The sequence below is a fragment of the Catharus ustulatus genome, chromosome 1 (assembly GCF_009819885.2).
Source record: "Catharus ustulatus isolate bCatUst1 chromosome 1, bCatUst1.pri.v2, whole genome shotgun sequence".
Classification (NCBI taxonomy): Eukaryota; Metazoa; Chordata; class Aves; order Passeriformes; family Turdidae; genus Catharus; species Catharus ustulatus.
Window position 1 is genome coordinate 119,091,619 of NC_046221.1, and position 27,131 is coordinate 119,118,749.

The window sequence follows — 27,131 nt, forward strand, 5'->3', positions numbered from 1 at the left end:
TTTCAAAGAGCATCTAGTGACAGGACAAGGAGCAATTGCTTCAAACTGAAAGAGAGTAGGTTTAGATTAGATGTTAGGAAGAAATTCTTCATTGTGGGCATAGTGAGGCACTGGAACAAGTTGCCAAGAGAAGTCATGGATGTCCCATCCCTGAAAGTGCTCAAGGCCAGACTGGATGGGCTCTGAGTAACCTGGTCAAGTGAAAGGTTTCGCTGCCCATGCAATAAGGGGTTAGAGCTGTATGGTCTTTAAGGTCCCTTCAACCCAAGCCACTCTATGATGCTGTGTTTTGTTGCTACATATCCGCAAGGTTAAACATTTGTCACAGTGCTGCTGCTCTGTGTGCTTTGAGGCTGTGTGCAATGGAGCATAGATGTCATTAGCAACAACCTGGATATTATAACTTCTATTTTGAATCCTGGTCAGAACATACTGTGAACAGAATTGACACTTCAGTTTTAGAAGAAGGACCTCAATGAAAAGGTTAAAAAAGGAGGGGAAAGTGATACCGAAAAAGAGACAAAAGGTGTTTCTAATAGGACATAGACAATTCCTTAGCTACCCTTAACTGGTTCAACTACACATCCTTGTGAATATTTGTAAGAAAAATCTTGAAGAAGATGCTTTCTTTTTTTGTTTGTTTTTTGTTGTTGTTGTTGTTTTTGGGTTGTTTTTTTTTTTTTTGGAAATGCTGTCTTTTAGGATCAAAAATGTTCATGCTGATTTTTTCATACATGACAACGCTGTAGAGATGCTCAGCTTAGCACTTGGTGGAAGTAAGGAGATTTTTCCACAGTGACTGGTCATTTTAAAATCCTAGCAACTTTTATTGGTCGTAGTGATTGCAAAGAGAGGGTATGATGCCACCATAGGTGATTCTTCTAGAAATTGTAAAGCAGGCTTCAACCAGAAGCATTCATGAATGCATGCTGTACTGGCTTTCTTGAGCAGGTCTGTCACATTTCTACTGAATGAATGGAAAGGGGAAATTAGTGCTTGCTCTCCCAGTGCTACTTGTATACCTGAGAGTGATAGTTTTAGACAGGTTCCTGTTTTATATATTTCGCTCTCAATCAGCTTTAGGTTCCTGGTTCTCTGCCCCAGGGAGAGCTGACTTGAACATTGTAAGCTGCTCTTCCAGCTTTTTTCAGCTGGTTGTGCTCCCCTTGTTCAATTCAAGTTGTGTATAACCAGAAGGCAATACTGTCTCATGAGTCTCCTTTACTGCACTTAACTCTGCCCTTTGCTATGGGGTAGCTTTGTAGAAACTGCATGCAGGCTACTTATACCCAACTCTCCAGATGTATTGGCAAGGACAGCTGGAGAGTTTATGACTTGTAGCAACTTCTCTGATGTAGCAGGGACTGAACTAATTAAACCTGTTTCTGCAAACCTTTTTTTTTTCACAAGAACAAATTACATGCCAGAATTTTAGCATAAAGCATCCTTTATATTACATAAATAAATTTTAAAAAATAATTGAAAACATTTTAATGAATGGATTTTCTGATTAACTTGCTTATTCTTTGGTTTACTACTGATTAAAAATGCTAGTAATCATTAATTATTAAATATTTATAACCTGATATCCATTGTGGGATGTTATGTTGAAAGTAAAGCCAAAAGTAATTTTCTCTTCTAGGACCAAAGCCAGCAACCTAACCATGGGCAGCCACTATAGTCACTACTGGCAGTATCCATTTAAAGACTACAGTGATTTCACGATTATAAGCCACACCATTTTGACTAAAATTTTGATCCGAACCCAAAGTGCTGCTTATAATCAGGTGCGGCTTATATATGGACAAAGAACAAAAAGTTGCTGTTTTAGTTTGGAGGACAGGTGTCTGCTGAGAAAGGCAGGAACTTCTCTTTGAAATGAAGAATGTAAACCCCCTCCCTCCATATTATTGTAATTTTGAAATCAAGGGGCTTTCAGGCAAAGATATGGGAATTAGGAATAACAGCTCTTTTCTAAGGAAATTAAAATAGAAATACAGTACTACAAAGGAACAAACTCCAAACAGTGACAAAGTCAGAGTACAACCTGACACCCCATCAGGCAGGGTGTTGGTAGCAGTCCCATTAAATGGTGACTGCATTCTCCTGCAGTGACAGATGTGATTCAGCTGAAGCAGTGCTCCTGCAGAAGGTGCAGTTTCCCTCCGGAGGTCCAGCAGTGATGTGGAGAAATCCGGTTTTCCTCTGGAGTCCAGTGCAGAAAGGGGCTCCCTTAGTGTCCCAAAACCTCTGTTTTTATTTTGGTAAGAAATGTTGGGCTCTTCCCCCTGACTGGAGCAACTTCCAATGGGGTGCAGTAATTTTATCAGTCCCACAGTGGGACTCAATAGGCCATTAGCAGAAAATGACTCCTTGGAGGAAGGATGGGTTGTGAAAAGGTAAAGAACACTGCCCTGCCTGGTTTCTATGGATGGCCCATTAGCAGAATATCTGCCGTTGAGATAAGGATCACTTTTATCACCTTATCACTTTTGAGATACGGATACCTTTTATCACACTCTGTATTGTAACGTGCGGCTTATAATCAGGTGCGACTTATGTATGGACAAAGAACAAAAAGTTGCTGGCACCCGGGAGTGCAGCTTATGCTCAGTGCGGCTTATAATCGTGAAATTACTGTAATTGTATGTTGGATTTTGTAAACATCCAGAAATGTGCACTTGTTTTCTCTAGCTTCTATTCTATAATAGACTATATGGGCTTTTCATACTTCTTAAAATAAATATATTCCTTTGACCAACCTTCCAGAGTAGGGTGCGTAAGTCCAGTTGTTAGAGAAGCTGATATTTGTGTTCCTGGTGTGAATAGAAAGTGGAAAACTTTCATAGAATGCTTCTAATCTAAAAGTGTATAGCAGATAACATTTTTGAGAAGTGATTTGTTGCAATATTTAAAGTTACTGCCTGAGGTATGCTGTTCTGTACCATTCTGAATATAGGCATCCTTTTAAAAATTCATTGAAATGTCAATGTTTAGATGAAATCCCTGATTTTCAGTTCCTCAGTGACTGTGGTTGCTCCTGTCATTTAAAATGCCATTTTAAAATGCTGGGTTTGAAACATACATGTTTGCAATTAAAAATATTAATTGATGTATGCCAGATTATATAACTTCAGGTTTTCATCAGGACAGTGATCTACTGGACCGTCGGAAACATTGCTTCAGTGTCCAGTCTGAATCTGGAGAAGATCTTTACTTTTCTGTGGAACTAGAGTCTGACCTAACACTATGGGAAAAAGCCTTCCAAACAGCAACTTTTTTAGAAGTTGAACGGATACAGGTGAGAACTGCCTTAATGACCATCTTTTGGTACATTAAAAAACTAGGACCATATGAAATAATGATGTAATTTAAGAAATATTATGACATTCTGCAGCTCTCAAGTTGTTACTCTTTTATGTAAGTAATTGCTTTTGCTGTCCCCAAACATCTTGCAGTCTACCCTGCAGAAGAGGTCACCTGAAATACAATCTTTGGGTTTATTATGACAATGTGATACATGTGTGTCAACTGAAGTTCATGGACAGACAAGGAAAAACGTTCTATGGATCAGGGAAAAAACCCAGCTGTTTAGAAATCTTACTGGCTTACATGCTACCTCATTTGTTACTGAATATCACAAGAGAACCTTTCAGGAGTTACAGTAATTTCACGATTACAAGCCGCACCATTTTGACTAAAATTTTGCTCCCACACCGGAAATGCGGCTTTTTCTGACATTTCCAACCCCAAAAGTGCAAACTGAGGTGCTGAGCCGAGCACCTGGCCAGTAAAACACGGGTTTACATGATTGTTACAAATTGGTTACTCTGTTGCGCAGCTGGTGGAACCAGGATACCTGCTGGCAGCGCAGGATGGGGAGGGAGGCAGGGGAGCTCCCTCCTTCCCTCCTCTCTCTCAGCCCAGGGGAGGCAGGGGCTCCGTGCTGCCGTCCCCATGGCTTGGGAGGAAGGCAGGAGCTCCGTACTGCCAGCCCCATGGCTCGGGAGGGAGGCAGGGGGCTCCCTCCTGCCTGCCGCTGCGGTAGTGGGGGCATTCCTTCCCCTCCTGCCGCCGCCACCATGGGTGTCAGCGGGCTCCTGTCCCCTCCTGCTGCCGCTGCCGTGGGTACCAGTGGGCTCTGTGCCCCGCTGCCACCGTGGGGCAGCGCCTGGCCAGGGTGAGCAAGCCCAGAGGCAGCGGCCGGCCCCGAGCGGCCCCGCCGAGCAGCAGCGCTGAGCTGGGCCACCCCAAGCGGGCCGAGCCCTCATGGCCCAAGCCGAGCCAGTAAACCCCCGCCCCCGATCCTGCGATTCTGTTACTATTTGGCAACTTTGTTGCATGCAGGTCCTCTCTGCGAATGACAGAGCGGCTTATAATTGGGTGCGGCTAATTTATGGACAAAGAACGAAATGTTAGCCAACACCCAGCGATGCGGCTTATAGTCCGTGCGGCTTGTATTCGTGAAATTACTGTAAATTGTCCATGTAAAACCAGGAATGAGAGTATACTGAGTGAAGTGCTTATTGGACACAAGCAACAAAAATTGTACCTCAGGCACATTATTCTTTCTTTACATATTTCTTGTTATTTAGTCTGTTATCATATGACAGTGGAGAGGTTGACAACATTCAAATACAGATTACTAGTAACTTTTTATAGTAAAATTACAAATCAGAGTTGTTTAAAGATGTCTTCTCACATGACCAAAAAGTCATGACTTTTTGACTTTAAAAAGGAAAAAAAAAAAGCCACCCACCATAATTATAATTCACCTAATCCAAATTGTAATATTGATTTTCTAATCATGAAATATGCATGTGGTTAGAACAGCTTTAGTTGACGTTGGCAGGAGTCATGCACACCTACCCAAGCCATATTAGCATATTAGCCTGTGCAAGTATTGGCTCACACATCTTCTGTGTTCTCCTGGGAATGCAAGCACTGGCATGTTTTTATTCAGACAAAATGTTAGTTATATATCAGCCCTTTCCTGACCTGTGAACCACCACAGGCAGATGGACTGAACTGGTATATTCTAGTGAAGATCCAATTTGCAAAAACTACAGTGCTGTCAGTTTTAATGCACAGTACCTTTGTTGCAAGGGGAGTCAGGGGAGATTGTGCTTTCCTCTTTTAAATTCATATATGCTTATACCTTTTATAGAAACTATTCTTATCTTTGAAGCAGAACTTGCATGCAAAAATCTAAGACTAGGATTTCTGTGTAAAATTGCAATAATAATGACCTCTGCCACTAAATATTTTAGAGTTTTTGTCTTTCTTGTATAATTCACTGCAACATATTTAATAGAAGAACTGCTGTGCCATCAGTAAAAGAATGTATGACATTTTTCTCAAATGAATTTTATCTCAGAAGCCACTTCATATTTTTTTTACTTTCAGATTGATTAATACTGTAGCATTCCTGGTTTAGATTTTTGTTTTGGGTTTTAGAATTACATTTATTCAAAATTGCCCTCATGCTTCACCAAAATGATTTCCTTTATAATCTTAAATTCAGATTCATCTTAATCTTTTTCACTTGTTGTTTTTTTTAATTTATTTTTTGTCTCTCCTGATGTTCAATGTAGCGATCAAGAACTTAGAATAATGATTTCCTGTTTGATTGATAAATTGATCAATTATAGTAGATCTGTGAAAGTAGACAATCAGGCTTCTTATGATAGAATATTATTGTGGAACTCAAACTTAATATTTCACCTTTTTTTCTTTACTTTCTATATCTTGATTTGGAAAAAATATAGAATATTTTTAATATAACAGGGTTTGGCTTCCTTATTTTTCTTTCAGCGGTCCATTACTGCTTTCATCTACCAACTTGCTGATGCAGATAAAATTTAGTGGTATGATTTGTTTCCAACAAGATTTTTCATTGCTCTGTGAGAATAAAATAGGTAACATGTTCAAAATTAAGGCATCAACTGTACATTTTTACTAAAACTTTGTTTTATACAATCATGTTGATATGAATCTTCATATTTAAAGTGAATGCTAATCCAGTAGGTTTGTCTTACAATAAAATAATTTTGAAAATTTAACTTCAGTTTAAAACTACCCTTTCAAATGATTCAATTGCATTGTGTGCTACTCTATAATCATGCAAATATTAACTCTTACTCCAAAACAGTCCAGAATTGAACCTCCAGAAGAAGCTAATCAGAGGTCAATTCTAATCTAACTCCAAAGAATATATAAGAAATTCAAATATTTTTAAAATTTATTACTATAAATATATAATGAGTTCTATTTCAACCTAATTCATAACTTCTGCCAGAGGTATATCTAAACTAAATTTAAACAGTTAGTTTTTCTTGGAAAAGAAATGTATTAGAGGAGGCATAGTCAAATTGATAATAATTTAGCACTAACATCCTACAATGATACAGTGGGGTCATTTCAGTCACTTTTTAATTAGTTTTGTAATGTAGCAAGTGATGATAATCCGTTTTCATAATTACCTATTAAAAAAAATAATAATTGAAATGAAAATTTTCTTACTCTCTTATAGCACTGTTGCACAAAGAATTTGAAGCTACTATAACTTGCATAATGATGTGCAATTATATATATGACTATCACATTCCCTTTGTGTTCCTGCTACTTTATGCTAATATTTTCACCACTTCCATCACAATTTTTTTTCCTTGCTGTCCTTGCTTGTATTGCAGGTGTTTGTTCTCTAATGTAAGGATTATTATATAAGCTGTTTTATGTTGCAGTATTTAACATGTTTTCATTGAAGTTGAATCTGAATTTGAGAGACTAAATTAACTCTTAGATTTATAGTTCACTTTGTTTCAGCTTCAGAGATGGCTTATATGAAGTTCACAATATATTGTGAGGCATGTGTGTTGAGGGAATGTTTCTAAGGAGCAACTTCAAGTTGTATCCTTCAGCCTCTGCCTGACCCATTGAATTATTAGTAAACCAAAGTTAACATTCTACATTCTGTGGAAGAATAGCAAATGACTGCCGAAGTGTGTTCTGCTTCTTTTGGGAAGGGGATTCTTCAGTTCTGATGAGGTTTTCATTAGTTCTTGGGAGTAATCAGCAACCACAAAAAGCCAAACATCCGCAGTATGTATTATTCATAGTCACTTCTACAGTTTTAAAATGTTAAATGTATAAGAAATTTTTAATTATCATGTATTTTGAGAACAATTTTTGCCTTTCTGTTTTCTCCAAATATCTGAATTAAAAGGCAACTCAAAAAAATACAGATGAGAGAAGTCTTACAAGAGTTAACTAGTATCTGAAAGTTCACATCCCTACTCTGACCTGTCAGCAGAATCATGTGCAAGTGGATACAACACCTGCAAAAACCAAGGGACATTCTTCCCCAAGGAAACAAAATCCTTACTGGCCAGAGATCTTTTTATTATTTTCGTATTTTTTCTGCTCCAAATTGCTTTGAACATCACAGTCTGAGGGCATAGAATGTCCTTTATGTAAGTAAAGAATAACAAAACAATCAGCTGCTACTAGTTATCTGCAGTTTCTTCCTGCAAGTAACTACACTGAGCTGAACTGATGATATTACTCCACAATACACCTTGTAGAAATACCCTTCAGTCTTGGAAGCAGGTTACTTTTTCAGTGCAGCCTTGAACCAAGGCTGGTTAAGTCCTGTTTCTCATAAATCCTAAGCTCCCAGTGAGGCTGATTAGCCAGGTGCAGTACTGGGCTTAAGCAGAGGGAGCTGAGCCAGCTCAGCGTGGAGCTGCAGTGCACACTGTAGGTTGGCCTCTGTTGTTGGGGTGGAAGGTTAGGTAACTTTAGATGACCATATGTATTTTAAATGATACACATTTTCCTTGCCAAATTTAATTTCCATTGCAGGCTCTAAATCTGTTCCAGATATCGAACATTTACAAATAAAACTGTAATTTACATGTTGTAAGATGTTTGTGACATAATTCCACAAAACTGTACATTTGTGCTTTGCATGCAAAATTTGAAAATTTTTGCATATGCGACTTAATTAACTGTAAGTAACTGTGAAATATATTACTTTACACTTTTTTCTTCTACGAACAAGATCCTACCCAAGGCAATATCCTCTTCATTTTCAACACTGGTTTACAATCAAATTTATGCATTCGTAACAGTCTTATGGTTAGCTGATCAAAGAAAAAAAAGAAAGGAGAAGCCACTTTTATTTGTTAATATAAACACTAAGTGTGAAATTTTCAGTTTTCCTTTGTTGCATTTTCTATTTAGGGTCTGTTAATGCACCTTCCAGCTTCTTCTGTTCTGAGGAAGACCATTTAGAATCCAAAGAGCCCATGAAAAGAATATATAAGTAAAAACGTGATTTATCCTTGATAATCAAAATACCATAAGTAATCAAGATTCTTTTGTAATACAATTCATAACCCACATTGTTCCCATGTTTACAACTTATATTTTGATTTTTCTAACACATTATAGGTCATGGAAATCTTTGTTCTCGTTTCATGATTTTAGCAACTACAGCAATATTTGAAGAATATAACTGTATTTCATTTAACCTGGAGGGTAAATGAGAATAATTTCTTTAAAGAATTTGCATCTGATTTGAAAATGTTTTAATTTTTTTTACATATTTTGTGATGAAAAAGACAAGTCTGTCATTTTGTACCTGAAGTCAACCTTCAAGCACAGCGGTAGTTTTGATGCTGAAAAATACACTTACAACTGTCTCACTGTGTGTATTAAAGTGCAATGTTATGGAAATAAATAGAAGCATGTATTTAAAAACTGTGAAATAATAAAGTCTTTCAGAATTCCAAGATTTCTCATAGAAACCTTTGAGTTATATAGGTCCACTATCTGAAGTAAAATATATATACATATATATATTTCAGATAATTCCATTAGCTGCTAAATGGTACGAAATACTAGCTTTTGCCCTGAGATTTAGGGCAACAAAAAACCACAAGAAATAGCGTACCAAAGAGATACTTTACATATGCTTTTTTTTTCCCCTTGAAAAGATAAAAGGAATATATTAATATTAAAAGTTGTTACTGGGTATGAAAAGCAAATAAGGATGTTTGAAACTAAGAACACTTTCCTTTCAGAAAATGTTCTTAGTAAGCCACTGAGGCAATTCTGAACCTCTTTCATTTTTTCCCTAACGGAAGCAAAGCCTCTTCTCCTATGACTTAGACAACTTCATCGCTGATAAAAAATCCTTTGATTTGAAACACACTGACAAAAAAATTGACATATTTACACACAAATGACTTATTTCTGAGAATAATTTTAAGATTCATAAACATAAGAATAAAGAGTCGTAAACAGTGGTCCTAGAAAAAAATTTAAGAAATGTCTTCTATGGTAACTACCTTCTCTGATTATTCTTTTACAGTGCAAGACATATGCTTGTGTTTTAGAGAGTCATCTTATGGGACTTACCATCGACTTTAGCATGGGCTTTGTCTGTTTTGATGCTGCCACAAAGGTAAAGTTCTAGGAATTTTTTCCATCACACTGTTATTATTCCTTTTTATTTCTAGTATTTTGAGATAAGTAGTACATCCTTAAAATGTCCTTCTCTTTGTTATAGAAACCGATCATCTTTGGTCAAATCTCATGCTTTAATCAAAATTCGGGTCTGATTTCTAATTATGTGAGAAATAGTATTCTGTTATGTGCTTGTTATTGAAAAGTCAATACTGATACCAATCTGAAACAAGCATCTGATCTTTATTCTTTAATTTCACATGAAAGCCCACACTGATTCAGCTTGATGGCTTGTTTTGCTGGTGTATACTTTGTTTTAAGATAATGGTTTCAGTGTCATCTGTGAGCTTGAAAATAATCTTCCATTCTCATCTCTTGTTTCGTGGAAAGGAGTGTGTGCTATTTCAGCAATTCCACAATAGCAATAGTTTATATTTTAACTATTATTGTTCAGGTGTCTGTAAAAAGATAAATCAGCCATAGTCTATATGTCTCACCCATCAGCTTTTCCTGTCAGCCTTAAAAACACTCAGTACAACTGATACAAGAGTTTGCTTTATCAAGCAAATAGTATGGAATCAATTTCCATATTATATTATTACATGTCCAACTCTCAGTAAAATCATTGGCACCCTGAGTATGTCATATGTAGACATTTGCACTAATTGCTGGCAAGTCTTAAAATGTGCTCAGGCTTTACTGGTGCTACTCTACACTGCTGTTAATAGTAGAATCTTTCTTCTGAGTTCCACTTCTCTTCAATACCTATTTTCCTTTGCTGCAAAATTGCCACTACCAATTGCTAGAATTTATTCCTATGCTTATGTTAAGTCAGCTCTTCCCACCTCCTTACTCCACTAATCCAAACCCTTTTATTCTTCCCACTCCATTCTGTTTGTTTGGGCAAAGTGATGATTTTTAAATTCAAACACTTATTTAACCTTGCTTCTTTCGTTAAGCAAATAGTCTCCTATCATCAATGAAATGTGCTATCAGTTTAGAAGGTATTACACAAAAAATCAGTACAACAGAATTAAAATGCAGTAACTCAGTAAAAATAAATGAGGTTTTCCCCACCCACCAAAACATTTTACATATACAGTAATTTCACGATTATAAGCCGCACCATTTTGACTAAAATTTTGGTCCGAACCCAAAGTGCGGCTTATAATCAGGTGCGGCTTATATATGGACAAAGAACAAAAAGTTGCTGTTTTAGTTTGGAGGACAGGTGTCTGCTGAGAAAGGCAGGAGCTTCTCTTTGAAATGGAGAATGTAAACCCCCTCTCTCCAAATTATTATAATTTTGAAATCAAGGGGCTTTCAGGCAAAAATATGGAAATTAGGAATAACAGTTCTTTTCTAGGGAAATTAAAATAGAAATACAGTACTACAAAGGAACAAACTCCAAACAGTGACAAAGTCAGAGTACAACCTGACACCCTGTCAGGCAGGGTGTTGGTAGCAGTCCCATTAAATGGTGGCTGCATCCTCCTGCAGTGACAGATGTGATTCAGTTGGAGCAGTGCTCCTGTACAAGGTGCAGTTTCCCTCTGGAGGTCCAGTGGTGATGTGGAGAAATCCAGTTTTCCTCTGGAGTCCAGTGGAGAAAGGGGCTCCCTTAGTGTCCCAAAGCCTCTGTTTTTATCTTGGCAAGAAATGTTGGGCTCTTTCCCCTGGCTGGAGCAACTTTCAATGGGATGCAGTAATTTTATCAGTCACACAGTGGGACTCAATGGCCATTAGCGGACAATGACTCGCTGGAGGAAGGATGGGTTGTGAAAAGATAAAGAACAATGCCCCGCCTGGTTTCAATGGATGGCCCATTAGCAGATTATCTGCCATTGAGATAAGGATCACTGTCCCCACCCTCAACAGATGGTGATAGAACAGATACCTTTTATCACACTCTGTATTGTAACGTGCGGCTTATAATCAGGTGCGGCTTATGTATGGACAAAAAACCAAAAAGTTGCTGAAACCCAGAAGTGCGGCTTATACTCAGTGCGTCTTATAATCGTGAAATTACTGTATTTAAAAAGTATAGTAAATAATATATTTTGAATATCTAACCTAAATGTACCCTTTCAGTTTGAGCCCATTACTTTTATTATATTTACTATATATTAGAAAAAAGCATTACACCATGAATCAAAAAAAAAAGACATTGTTTTGTTAGGTAATCAGGTGTTAGGCAGTGTGAGATAAGGATGGCAATTGCATTAGAAAAGAATACAGTAAAAAGCAACATAATCTGTTGCCAAGTGACTGCTACAATTAAAATTGTCATAAGCCATAAGATAAACTGTTTGAAATCTAAGTGATTCAACCATGTTTTAATGGGTACTCAAATAGGAAAAGCATTGCCTGGTCTCTGTTATTTTATGGAAAGATGTGGGTACTCAAGTAGGAAAAGCATTGCCTGGTCTCTGTTATTTTATGGAAAGATTACGACTGTAATGCTCTTATCCAAACATTTATTCAGATATCTTTATTATGATTATGACAAATGCAAATTGTGTCTGTCTATGCTGGCAATGTTCTTCAGCAATATTGCTAATCTCATATATACTGAAATGCAGGCTAGGCCTGTATAGTAATTTAAGCTAAAAATGTTACTTTCCATGGAAGTTTCAATGAACTTATGAAGTTCATAGGAAGAAAAATATATTAAAAAAAAAAAAAAGTGGAAAAACAATGAAAAATTGAGACATTTTGAGGACAAAGAAAACATGAATGAAATTTAAATTAAATCATTCAAAACTTGTAATATTTACATGTGCTTTTGTGAAATAAGGATATACAAATGTCCTAGCAAGTGTCCTATGAATTAAGATACTCAGTATCAAAGACAAAAACATCAATTGAAATATCTTATGATTCATTAAAATTATATTTACATATAATTCTTTAAATGTTCTAGGATTTTTTACAATTTGTATTTGAAAAATCATTACAAACTGTAATATTTTCATTTCCAGTGATGGTCCACAGCTTCATGGGTCACCCTGTTCCACAGTCTCACCACGCTGATTGTATCAGATTTCTTTCTTATGTCCAATCTAAACTCTACTTTCTTCTACTTGAAAAACATTGTCCCTTGTCCTGTCACTGTAGTCCTTGGTAGAAACTCTTTCTCCATTTTTATATAAGTATTCATTAAGTATCTTAAGTATTGAAAAGCAGCACTAAGATCTCCCTGGAGCCTTCTCTTCTCCAGGTTCCATAGTCCCAACTCTTTCAGCCTACTTTTATATGAAAGAGGCGCTCCAACCCTCTGATCATCTTAGTGGTCCTCCTCCTGTACATGTCCTCTTCTTTTCTTTTGCTGCTGCTCATACAAAATTCAACCACTCTTTTTCTGGGTAAAGATTACAGTAATTTCACGACTATAAGGCACACTCTTTTGACTAAAATTTTTCCCCGAACCCGGAAGAGCGCCTTATAGTCCGGTGCGCCTTATATGATGTACAAAGTTGCGACATTTGCCAACCCGGAAGTGTGAGCCGTGAGCCGTGGGGGGAGCCGGCAGTGCCACAGCAGCCGGGTCCGGGCGGGCCCGGGGGCCAGTGGCTGCCGGGGGGAGCTGGGGGCGGAGCCTCGCTGCCAAAACAAAAGTGCGCCTTATAGTCTGGTGTGCCTTATATGATCTACGAAGTTGCAAACTTTGCCAACTCCCGGGGGGTGCACCTTATAGTCCGGTGCGCCTTATGGTCATGAAATTACTGTAACTTAAAACCATATTTCACATACTTCAAAGTTCAGTGTCAGATTGAACTGTTCATTCTATATTTCTCTCAGAATAACTCAGAGGATAACCCTGCAGATATAAGATATTTTAATGAATTCACAGAAGGTCTTGCACAAGTACCTAGAGGAGAAATCTGCTGACTATCATTAAATTATTTTTTTATTCTTATTTATTTATGATATTTTCGTGTTTCCCAGAACACAAAGGTCTTCAAAAACAAAGTACGTAGTTTTGGAAACAAAATAGTTTCTGAGAAGTCCTGTCTTATATATTGCTGCTGTGGTATCTTCAGTAAATCTTCAGACAATGTCAGTCCTATACTTAATACTGTGTTCATGGTATTTTAAGTTTTATTTCTTAATTAGTGATGAATTGATTGTGAAGTGACTTTATATGTGCATAATTAGTAATAAAATGAAAGGAAACTGCGTTCTTTAACTCATGATTTTTGCAATTATTGAGTTATTCAAGTTCCAGTTATTTAAACAATGCAACAATATTTAAATTCTTTCTTCCTCTCACATTTCAAGTAAGTAAATATATTTTGTCCAACATGCCTGACAAATTGCAGTCAAAATTTCACAAATGTTCTAAACCCCAAATTCACCCCCAGTGTTCATGAACAAGTGTATACAGGCTAATGGCTCTCATTATGTTTATGATTTCCAGACAAAAGCCCTACAACCCTGTGTAGGCTGGTTTCCTTGTTTGCTGTAATTTAATCCTTAAATAATACTTAACTATGTAAATTGAAATTAGTGGTTAAAAGCTGTCATCTGTGCTAAATGTATTTCAAGTCAAACATCATAATTAGATAAAGACATTGTTTCTGTGTCTGCACAGACCTATGATAAATATGAGTACACAAAGTATTAAACTGAGTTATTCAGAAAAAATCTGTACTGTGATGTGATTATAACAGCACTGGCATAAATCATGGCTGTTTCTGCTGCATATTCTCTGCTTTCTCTTATTCATTTTCTGACTGATAACTCACAGATCAACAGTAGTTTGTCATTTTAGAGTATTTTGGTATGATGCTTTATAACAAGCTATTGTAATTTCCTGAAAAGAGAATGAATGGCTTTTAAGACTACCTGGTTAAATCAGATTATGCCAACATTTCAGAAAATTAGTTCTCAGTTCAGGTAAGTAGCTTTCAAACTACCAAATAGAATTTTGGACATGAAATATTTTTATTCCTTGCACCTTAAAAAGTAGTGATAAGTATATTTTTGCCCTTGTTCTTCTGTAGCACATTTCAGAGCCAAAGATCCAGTGCAAGATGTCATCTTTTATTAGCAATGTATTGTTTGAAAGCAAACTGTGACACATATCGCAAACCAACACTGGCATGTGTTTGATTATGATTATTTTTGTGATATAAGCCTTCATTTGTGGTAGTTATTAATATGGAATCAAAAAAACACCTTCCTCCTCTGTTGGCATACACAGAAATGTAATTCTAATCAAATAGGGAGTTTCCTCAAAGCATCTCTTCCACTAGGGACTTCCAGAAAATGTCCACCAGCTTTAACCAATTTTATTTGCTTTATTTGAAATACAGAATTTAAAATAGAATCCCCTCACTGAACTTCCCTCTTTCTTCATTACTGGTATTCCATGAAAAGTGAATTTAACTAATCTTTGTGAATACCATTTAGATATTTTATTTTCTTTTTTGCCTTAATCACATTTCCCAGATTCTGCTTATTACTCCTTGTACTACAAGATGTCTTAGTTTACAGCATCTACTTCAGACATAATTTTTCACTAGAGATGTTTCATATGCTAAATGTTTTGTTTATTTGGTTTTAAAATAAAAACAATTCTAAAAAGATGCAAAAAGTTCTGTGGCAGTTCTTGGAAGTTATATACCAAATTTTATCCTAGGTCATTTTTGCAGTATTATGTATCAATGTTTACAGGGGAAAAAAATTTTCTCAAGTCCTGCCCAACTGCATCCCAGCATTCATGTCCTAAATTTGTCTAACATTAGCTAGTATATAGACATCAATGTTTTAATGAAAAAATGTAAGTCTTTCATGGGCAATTTTTGTTAGGTATGGACATACATAGATGTTATAATGAACATTTATAAATAAGACTTGCAGCCACAATAGCCACCTTAAGAATTAAATATGGAGGATGATAGCTTAAACAGAATAACAAAACATGTACAGAAGCTATTCTGAAAGTGATCCAATGTATAAAACAACTTACTCAAGTGCCATTCAATAACTGATTCTTAATGTGTTTCCATAAAAAAATGTATCGGTGGATATACATGGAAATATGTATATTATATATATTTCTATTTTACTGACATATACATTAAAATTGTTTTCTAAATATGCCTATTTGCATCATCAATTCTATTAATAATATATGTATGTGTTTGTGTGAATATACATTGCCATATACCTACCTGGGCAAACTGCTGTGTCTGTACTCCATCATATTTACTGCTCATTAAAACAGCAGTCAAAAAATATATTTGTCAGAAGAGGAAAATTTTCCCTTGTAGGATTGAAAATAAATTAAGGTTCTGCTGAATTATATGGTGGTGCTAGAACAAAGTAAGAATGGCCCACAAGGCGCCTATCAACAAACCTCAGTGTACCCGTCCTGTGTTTTCTAGCAGAAACCTTGAGAATTTCATCAAAAAAAAAAGAGAATACCATGAATAATAAATAGCATTGAAAATATCTTTAATTTGCTTTTCATACCAAAAAACTACTAATTCATACAGATCAGTATTTCTCTTAATTTCTTTAGGAACAATCTCCCATGTTTTCTAGGGATACATACCTTGTCTGTCTCTTCATGCAACTAATACATATACAACATATTGAAACAAAACAGCATGTAAAAACCTTCTTGGTATTCAAATTTCTGTAGTAGGGAAAGCAGAAAGAAACCAAGCTCACTGGAAGATGGAGATTTAATGATGTAACTGTTGTGAAAAAAAATATTCATTCCATGCTTCAAAGTTGAAATGGTGAACAAATAGCCACTATAACTTTAATATAAACCATCAAGCATGCTTCATAGAGTTTTGTCTTCTGTGGCTAGAAACAAATGTTGGTAGCTTGTCCATCAGTATGAGCAAATACACTGTAGTCTTTTAGCATTCTATGTAATTTCAGTAATGGACATGAACGGTTATTTTATAAGGGCTGACTTTCATGCTTTTTTCCTTTGTCTCATTTTTGTTCTTTATCCTCTGTGTCCTCCCCTGTCTTTCCCTTTACAGTTATAAAGCTGCAGCAGCTGACAAAGGAAATTGCCTTGGACCATAATTCTTTTGTAGTAAGACATTCTCCAGAGATCAGTAACGCAGTAGAACTGAGCATGAACAAGATCTTAATCCTACTCAGTTCCCTACTGCTGCTATAACTCTGGACAAAGTGTCACTTGGCAAGAATGAAATCTTTCTCAATTAGCTGTGAGACAAACAGACAAATTAAGGTGTATCCCAGGTGCCTGAAGACTCAATTACTTTTATTCTTAGAAATAAGAACCTAGAGGGCTTCTGCTCTTGATTTACTTTGACTTGTAGGAGTATCATGTATTTTAGTCAGATGACAAACAGCATTATCTAGAAAGGTGGCCATTCACATATCACATATAAAAAATTGTCTTAAAAATCTAAAAGGAAGAATAATCCAATCAGTCAGAGTATCAAGAAAAAAGGAGGCAGTCTTGGAAAAGTACAGCTATAGATTTTTTAAGGTGTGATGGAAAAGACAAAGGGAATTGATGAAACTAAAACTTGAGAAGTGACCTCTGACATCCTTTCCTTATTAGAAACGGTTTCTTTGTTTACTCCACCATTTACAGGTGGTCTGGGATATAGCTGTCTAATCATTATAAAACACTGATAGACTTAGGTTTTTCCAAGCACCCTACTGAAAACCAAACTTAGTTTGCATAACTATTACATAATAAAATCTGCATGATTCATGTAAATGGAATGGTATGCTTATGTTTTCCATAGCTCATAAATGTAGACAAGATGTATTTCATAAAATCATAGGATTTCCTGAGTTGGAAGGGAGACAGCCCCAAGAATCACACTCTGAGACCATTGTACAACTTGAACTCTGTCAGGCTGGTGCTGTGACCACTTCTCCAGGGAGCCTGTTCCAGTGCCCAACCACCCTCTGGGTGAAAAACCTTTTTTTAATGTCAAACCTAGACCTCCCCTGACATAACTTCTGGCCATTCCCTCGGGTCCTGTTACTGGTCATCACAGAGGAGTGATCAATGCCTGCCCTTCCTCTTTCCCTCACAAGGAAGTTGTAGACTATGATGAGGTCTTCCCTTAGTTTCCTCTTCTCCAGTGACCTCAGCTGCTCCTCATGTGGTTTCATTGGCAAGTGAAATGATGCCATTGTAGTATGTGGTGCAATCAATATTGCTTAAGTTTATTAAGTGTAAATAGGACTTCTGCAAGGAGTTGGCCCACAGTGGATAATTCAACACAGAAGAGACACAATTGTTAAATAATGAATTGAAGACAGTTCATCACTGAATCCAGAGGATGTGATTTAAATCTGTTCTGGTTGGAGATTCTTATGTTGACAAAATACACATTTTCTTTCTTAGTACCAATGCATAATGCCCTCTGTATCCTAAATGATATATCTGTCCGAGAGCTGTGGACTGGTCAGACATTCACATTTCTATGAGTATTCCTTAGAGTATGGTAAGCAAAAATACAGTAATTTGTTTATTCTGTATTTGTTTGATATTCTGGTCTCTATTTAGGATTAGAACAAACTCCTTGACCCAAAACAAAATAAAAACTCTAATGAATATTCCTATCATAACCCAAAAATGATACTTACAGTTATGATGTATTGCTACATTTTTGATGTGATTACCTAGATGGAAGGTGATTTTGGTTGATGTCATCTCACAAAAATTGTATGTGGATTAGTCTAAGATACTGGGAATGAGTAGCAAACTGACATATAATATGAATGTGAAAGTGTTTTCTAAGGTGCCTTATAGAATATGTTCTAGATCTAGAACTATTGCTAAAAATAGAAACAACATAATTTTCTTCAGGTATAGAAGCCAATAGCTTTTCTTCCATGTGTCATTCATATGCTACATTTATGTACCAAGTATAAAATAAAGATATGCAGGCAGAGAGCATCCTTTTTTAATTATAGTAGAATAACACTAGTAGAAGATAATAGGCAGTAATTTGTTTGCAAAGACTAGCACAAATGAGTCCTAGATGATTACTTATAAATAAAATATTTCTCATTAAAAAGTATGGGTGAAGAATCTTGGTCCCAGATACATCACAGGAAAAAAAAATCCTGTTAATTTCAGTGAATACAGGATTTTGCTTTTTGATGATTTGTTATTACAATAATTTAATAGCATCTCAAGAGGAGTCGTAAATCTAATTTGTCAGCTTGTCTGCACAGTTTATTTGTTTGCATTGCATTCTGGTATTCTTTGAAGTTAATTTTATTAAATAGTATAAAATGCAAAAAGCAGCATAAGCAATATAGGAATAATAACTGGGAAAAGGATTTATATCTTATTGGTTGTTTTCAGTTTTATGCATAATACATACTGTATTTGTTCAAAGAGATTGTCTTCTTACAGTGCATTTTTCAAGGTATGGATTAACTATGTAAGATTTTCTGTGACCACACTGGGAATATGCTAATTGTAGCACTGGTGGCATTTTCAGTGTTTGCCACTTTCTGAATTGGACCGCTTGCTGTTGTTCCTAAATTCTATCTCTACTCAATAAATGAGAGTTCACTTTTCAAGGCAATAAATAATGCATACTGAGTTCTCCTCTTCATCTTCAATCAAGGCATCATAACGTTGTGTGCTATTACTTGAAAGGTGTGTCAGAATCCTCACAAGTAGCTGATGCCACTGTCTACAAGAGAATTATTTTTAATTCAGTTGCAATTTGTGCTTTAAAAGGAATTGGCACCTGGTCTACCTTTCAAATCTATTTTAGGGCAAACAAAAATGTATTGCTTCCTATAAATGCTGTATGCAGACCTGTAAAATATTCTCAGTGATGCAGGTTATGCACAGTTACTGAGGGATATACTCGAAGAGAACAGGCTGTTTTAGTCAGCTAAAAGTAGCCCTGTGAGTGTTGAGTGCAGTAGCACTGCGCCTTCAAACCAATAAGTACTTCTGCTTGTATTCCATAAGTCCTGAAAACTGATTTAGAAATATTTTATGTGACACGCTTTTAGCTGTTTGAAAATTTTGGAAAAAGCCAGCATGTTTTACAAATGTACTTATTGGTTAAAAGTCAACATATATACATATATATATATATATTTGTACAAAATTATTACAACCTATGTTAACTTTCTGAGGCAACTGTTCAACAGATGGCTCTGAGGAACCCTGATATTCAAAAACATTAAAAAAATAATGACTGACAGTGGTTAGATCAGTATTCCCAAGGATACCTATGCCTAATGCAGGAGAATTAGCCTTTAAAATTAGAATTTGGAAAAGTAACCACAGTGAACACTGTAACACTGAAGTCAGCCCAAAAGATCATGAAAGATAATACATGAAACTCTCTCGTGTTAATGTCACTGCTGTAGTTACACATCTGTGTAAAACTGGTGCTCAGGGCATAGATCTGGTCTCTCCTTTCTTACTTGAAGTAGTCACTGAAAGTGGATAGGTCTGGTCCCTGTTCACTGCTTATGCATTTTGCAGCAATGGAAATGAAAAGAAGAAAAGAGGCACACTCAGAACATATGCAACCAGAGAAATTAATCCAATCATGCCCAAGATACTTTATTTTAAGAGCAATGTGACTGCAGTCACAACATTCTGTATCCCTTATGCATGTGCTATACATACAAAATGTGCAGTTCTGGCAGCACAGGGCAGCACTTCAGCCTCTTTGGTAGGAGAAAGGATTTAAATGCATTTTACTGGGCATATGATTAATTTACCCAGTTTTTTCTGTATAGAATTTGCACATATAGTTTAAGTGGTTTAAGCTATCTGTTACAGTTTTAATGTATAGTTTATTGTAGACGCCCATCCAGACTCTACCATAATGAGCCAGTTCTCTCCATTTTAAATCAGGATGTAGGATCTGTTATTCAGAGATTCTCTAGAAAAAGGAGTAGCCAGGCTGACTAGCTTGAAATACTTTGTATTCCCGACTTAGTAACTTAAAGCTTACAACATTTCTGTATTTTTTTTAATGCAAATGACCTCTCCCTCCTGTGGACAGCTTTGAGGGAAAGTGTGTGGAAGATCACTCAAAAGGAGCAGAGAATTCTTCCTGGGAAATGGGAATCATTTCATGCATTGTCAATAGCATTTCTCCTCCTCACACTTTAGATGAAGAGTATTTAATTGTCTCTGCAGAGACTGTCAGTTTTAGGAGCGTGTTTTAATGTCTTGATGAAGCGCAGTTTTGTTGGGATTAGTTCTCTTCACACTATAGACCTGATTTTGCAGTCTTCTTAAGTAAGAGCCCTTGTGAGTAGGAGTCTCCAAAACCAATGTTATGCATAAATTGAAGAGTGTTCCTGAGTAGTACATGATGTTTGGTGTGACTGTCATTCTCTTTCCTCTGAATGGGAATGAAGTGCATGGTAAAGCTGCATGGAAATGTCAAAGTACCTCAGTTCTATACATCCTTCATCTTCATTCAAACGTAATCTGACTGGGAATAAGGCCAGGTACCCTGGGATTTTGCCTGCACATCTAAGGGTCCTTGTTAATGCTGCATCTCTCTCCTGACCTCTCCATATATCATCAGAGAAGTGAAAGATGATAGCTCATTGCTTTGATTGTTTTCTCCTGAGATGATAAGACAATCAGTGCCCTTTACATTTCTCATCCAGGAAATGACACACTTAAGTAGATTTGCTGTCCCTGCAGAAAGGCAATGATTTTGATCTTCTGACAAGATTTGTTGAGTTTGTAGGTCTGTAAAAAAAAAAAAAAGAGTTTACAAAGCAGGTAGGAATATAGCCACCTGAATGATGTTATATACTGGATCGTTTTGCTTTGTTTTGGTTTTACCTCCCTATTTGTACAACATAAATAAACATCCTTGATCAAACAGCATTGAAGGAGTTTCACACACATAGAAATGAGGGAAGGTTTTCTATTTTCTGTAGCACAGATTGGTGGGCAGAGGAGGACAACATTTGAAACAAATAGGATATATTTTCACATAAACTGCCAAATTCCTCTAGTTTATGTGAAACAGAATGTCCTTAACTCTGTTTATGGCAGATGGGAGCTCACCTGTCACATACACACAGCGAAGGAAACTGGTGCTGAGACTAGGGTTCTTTTTTTGCATCTGGAAGGGGAACAATATAGACACAATTTTGGAGAAAAATTCTGAAAAATTCTAGCACTTGTTTTTTGTATAGTGCACAGTTAAGATACTGTCCTTGCGGTTTCTTTTCTTGTCAGGTTGCTAAGACAAACACAACAAACTTTATTCAACTTGGTGTAGGGTCGAGATTTTTACCAGTCTTTGACATAAAGGGACCAACACATCCTGAGGCAAAGAGACCTGCATAGATTTAGGGCAGTTAAAATTCTGACCTCCCCCATATTCTGTTTAATTCCCAGTAGACAGTAAATCGTTCATAGATAAAGACTAAAGGCACAGATGAAAATATCATCTTACACCATTGGGAGGAAATAATTTCAAAACCCTTATACAAAAGGGTTGCCTTAAGTTGCTGTGTTGTCCCATGCCTGTGAAATTAGTGTTCATCAAAGTAATAGCATGTGATTATGACCTCCTAATTTTGTGAAATTCTATTGGAATTGCAATGAAAAATTTTAACAATCTAAAATATCTGTGGGGTGGTTGATACCTTTAAATGAGCTTGAAAAGACTTACAACAAAAATAGAGCTTTTCCATTTTTAAGCAGAGTAGTTTAAAATTGTTTTTTCTACATAAATCCACACTAGTTAAAATTTTAAACAGACATTTTTCTAGACACCTGTAAGTTTTATTAATTGTATATGTATTTTGTAAAGCGTGTCTTTTTCAACAAGATACAATGAAAATCACAATATAGTTACTTGAAAGGTCATTGATACCATTAGAAATAATTCCTCACTAGAGCTCTCATAAAATAAACTCAAAATATGTTCTCATTAAAGAGCTTTCTTTTGTTATTTTATCATTTCAAAATATATATTTTTTTTAGTATGGAGAGAGGGGGCTTTTATGTCAGATCAGCACTTCAGACAGAGTAGGGAATCCAGTAGGGATCATCAGTGGAAAAAATCCTTCTCTTATTTGTATAATCGGTATTAAATTATAGATAAAAGAATTTCAGGGCAAATTTCACAAATGTAGTCTGACAGGTGTTATTCAAGCACTGCCAAAATATAATATGACCATGTGATTAAAGGAATATATGACCACAAACCACTAAATATATTTAATTATGTACCATAGAGGTGTTAAAACTTTCCTTGCAAAGAGATCAACTTTTTCAAATACAATTTTCAATGATAACTACACTGACTTGTTTGTGTATGATTTTTTATATTTTGGTTTGTTTTATTTTTTCCCCTTTAGGCTGTGCTTTGGAGGTACAAGTTTTCCCAGCTCAAAGGTTCTTCAGATGATGGGAAGAGCAAAATCAAATTTTTGTTCCAAAACCAAGATACTAAACAAATTGAAGCAAAGGTAAAAGAAAAACATTGTTTGTATAAAGGCAATATGCAATTTTCAAAGCAGCTAGGGGACCAGGGAAGTATAATAAACTAAGTTACTTGGAAATATTAGGGTAATGCACAAAGAATGCAAAGAAAACTAATGAATGCAAAGAAAACTGAACAAGTTACTTTTATCAAGTTAAAAGCCTTATACAAGTTGTAATTAGATTTTAAAATAATAAAAGGATTTATGGGATATATGGGTTTAGGGATATTTTCCAACTCTCTACTTTGCTTGTCATGATAAAGCTAATCTGAGAGCTTGAGTAGCCTGTTTTTTCACTCTATAATTGTATCATGAAAAATGGTGGAAAACTATGTGCCTTAAGTCAACCTGGGAGCAAAACTCAAGCAAGGGTTGAAAATTTGTTTTCATCTTCTCAGAAGGAAAATAAAGTGGGGATTAAATACATATTTCCTAACAAGACTGAAGTTCTGTCTCTGTCTAATGCAAAATCAGAAAAGTTCTATTGCAGATTGTACTTTTGACTCAAGAGTTAATTCATGGAAACAGTAGTCAATAAGCTTACTTCAGCTTATTTCTTGTGGGAATAAGGGCATTTACTGTCCTAATGTGTGTGAGAAGTGATCTCCCCAGATCTGTGATGATTGGAACTGCCTTAGAGTCTGAGTCAAAGTTCTTTTTTGACTAGAACCCAAATTTTAGTCTAAACCTAAAGACTATTTTTTTTCAATGACTAAGCTTTGCTTTTAAAGTACACAGTAATTTCACAATTATAAGCTGCACCATTTTGACTAAAATTTTGGTCCAAACCCAAAGTGCGGCTTATAATCAGGTGCGGCTTGTATATGGACAAAGAACAAAAAGTTGCTGTTTTAGTTTGGAGGATAAGTGTCTGCTGAGAAAGGCAGGAGCCTCTCTTTGAAATGGAGAATGTAAAGCCCCTCCCTCCAAATTATTATAATTTTGAAATCAAGGGGCTTTCAGGCAAAGATATGGGAATTAGGAATAACAGTTCTTTTCTAGGGAAATTAAAATAGAAATACAGTACTACAAAGAAACAAACTCCAAACCCTGACAAAGTCAGAGTACAACCTGACACCCTGTCAGGCAGGGTGTTGGTAGCAGTCCCATTAAATGGTGGTTGCATCCTTCTGCAGTGACAGATGTGGCTCAGTTGGAGCAGTGCTCCTGTACAAGGTGCAGTTTCCTTCCGGAGGTCCAGTGGTGATGTGCAGAAATCTGGTTTTCCTCTGGAGTCCAGTGGAGAAAGGGGCTCCCTTAGTGTCCCAAAACCTCTGTTTTTATCTTGGTAAGAAATGTTGGGCTCTTCCCCTAGCTGGAGCAACTTCCAATGGGATGCAGTAATTTTATCAGTCACACAGTGGGACTCAATGGGTCATTAGCAGAAAATGACTCTCTGGAGGAAGGATGGGTTGTGAAAAGATAAAGAACAATGCCCTGCCTGGTTTCAATGGATGGCCCATTAGCAGATTATCTGCCGTTGAGATAAGGATCACTGTCCCCACCCTCAACAGATGGTGATAGAATAGATACCTTTTATCACAGTCTGTATTGTAACGTGCAGCTTATAATCAGGTACGGCTTATATATGGACAAAGAATGAAAAGTTGCTGAAACCCAGAAGTGCGGTTTATAGTCAGTGCGGCTTATAATCGTGAAATTACTAATGTTTTTCCTGCCCATGTCAAAGAGAAAATTGATGAATGAACGTGGTAACAAAATGGTTCCATGAGCAAAAAGGAAACTGTTAAATAAATTGTCTATAAGTGCCAAATATGTAGACTATTATAAAATACATAAAGAAAAAAATGCATCATTTTGGGGATATTTAAGTGTTTAAATGCCAATAGCTACATTAAATATCTTCCTCCATGTTTATTTCTGCTTGATATTAAATATTTTCTACCTAGCAGCTATTTGCTTGATTTTGAGTGTTTTACTCAATAAAATTAAGGCATGTAAGAGTTCCCATTAAAAAAGTGGCAATAAAATGTGGGGACCATGGTTTTAATACTTCTGTGTTCTGCTGCATCTCAAAGATAAATGTTCTTATTTCTGATTTCCTTCAGAAGTATTTTTACTAGTATAGAATTTTTTTCAACTCTAATAAGACAATACAGTATAACCTAATGTCGTGAGGGTGGTTTTCTCTCAAGGGAGTAATTGTAACCTTTTATCCTGCTTTTATGTACAGATGAAGGATGGAAGTCATCATTATTTTTCTAATATCTGTCTGCTATTGCTGTCATATTAACACACAATTTTAGCACTAACAAAAATTCATAGGAGTCCAAGAACAGCACACTATTGGGGTGTTTGGGGATTTTGGGGGTTTTAGTTTTGTTTGCTTTTTTGGTTTTTTAACTGGTAAATCTGGAATATATTTTTAATACTGGATTACATATTTAAAAAATAAAACCAAGGAATAAAATATAGATTTTGAAAACAAAAGCTTTTTTTTCATGATTTGAATTATAGCTGTCATCTAAATCATTTAGAGATGCATAGGTATGTTGGACGTTAGAGGTATCCTGGTGCCTTTATTGTATCTATTGTTACTTCCACTCAAATTGAGTTCTAGAAGATTCTGCCAAACTTTTATTAAGGTAGAAATGCTACCATACGCTTATGAAGCCAGAGTATTATACAAACCTCCTAGCATGCTTATTAAGATGCTGTCATGTTCCCTGATTGCTGCTCTTTACTATAAACTTTCACATTACTTCATTTGTTAATAAAAATTTTTTAAATTGTAATTAATTTCCATGATGATCAAGGCATATCTACTATATGCAAAAATATCAGGTTGTATTGTCTGTGGAAGGTGCTGTGGCATTTATAATGAGCCTTTCTATCCATTCCAATTTGTTTACATATTAAGTATGTTACTAAGTCTAAGAAATGTAGATAAATGTGTCTGTAAAATGAATATGAAGGGTTTTGGTTCTTACATTTTCAACACTGGTTGGCTTACAATTTTGTGGATAACCCCCTTCTGTATCGTTTAAATCTTTCATAGGAGAAGTGGAATGGTCTGGCCTCTATTTTTTTGCGTTACATTCCTGAATTAGAGATACAGCGATACAACTATTTGTAGAACTGTTGAGTCATTAGGAAATGTTAATCAGATTTTCAGAAATATTTGTAATGCCAGATTTCATGAATACTGTATGCAGGCTTCATTTGAAATCAGAGGGTGGAAATTTTGTAAAACATCTGTTAAAGGTTGTGATGAATATTCATGCCACAGTTATCATCACCTGTTAAATGCAGCCATGTGGTGCAGCTGGCCTGGAGACCCACTGCTGTAACATTTTCTTTATGATTCTATTCTTTTTTTACTGAGTTACAATACACAGGGAACAATCAAAATGTAGTGAATGGAGAACTCAGCAGAGAATCAAACCAAAAATTTGAAGAGCCATTCCACCAATGTATTAGGGTTATTTACTTATTCATTCCCATCAGCAATGTGGAAGCAGGGGGTAGCAGGTAACTTTCCAGACACCACAAATACTGTGTTCACTTTTGGGCCACTCACTAAAAAAAGAACATTAAGGTGGTTAAGTGAGTCCAGAACAGGGCAATAGATCTGGTGAAGGGTCTGAAGCACAACTCTGATGAAGAGCAGCTGATGGAGCTGGGGTTGTCCAGCCTGGAGTACAGAAGGCTGTGGTGGAATCTCACTGCTCTCTACAGCTGCCTGAAAGGAGATTGTAGCCAGGTGGGATCAGCCTGTTCGCATAAGTATCAAGTAATCAGAGCAGATGAAATGGCCTCAAGTTGCATCAGGGGAGGTATAGGTTAGATATTGGAACGATATCTTCACCAGGAGGGTTGTCAATTGTTGGAATAGGCTGCTCCAGGAAGTGGGGGAATCACCCTCCCCACAGGGATAGTATAGATATGTGGATGCGGCACTTGGGAACATGGTTTAGTAGTGGGCTTGGTAGTGCTGGATTAAGCACTGGACTCAAAAAGCATCCTTTCCAACCTAAAAGATTCTATGATTCTATATAATAGCTTCACAAAAAAATATGAGTTATCAAAATTCAAATTCTCCCTGTCTTCCTTGATTTATAATGCTGAAAATTTTGTGTATCTCATGCTTTCCCAGATGTGATTATGGCATGTTGAACCTGTACGATAATACCCTTTAGCTTTAGAACATTTATTCATGATCTGTAGAATCA

The 27,131-nt window shown here is 36.2% G+C and overlaps 1 protein-coding gene across 7 annotated transcripts in view; it reads left to right on the forward strand.

Annotated features, from left to right (window-relative positions):
* The window catches only part of SNTG1 (syntrophin gamma 1), a 336,306-nt gene that overhangs the window by 297,296 nt on the left and 11,879 nt on the right, over window positions 1–27,131 (forward strand). For all 7 annotated transcript variants that reach the window (XM_033057852.2, XM_033057895.2, XM_033057903.2 and 4 more), the window contains 3 exons: window positions 3,149–3,301; window positions 9,377–9,469; window positions 22,813–22,923. In XM_033057852.2, the coding sequence (XP_032913743.1) occupies window positions 3,149–3,301; window positions 9,377–9,469; window positions 22,813–22,923 (357 nt within the window). The remainder of the gene's footprint in view (window positions 1–3,148; window positions 3,302–9,376; window positions 9,470–22,812; window positions 22,924–27,131) is intronic.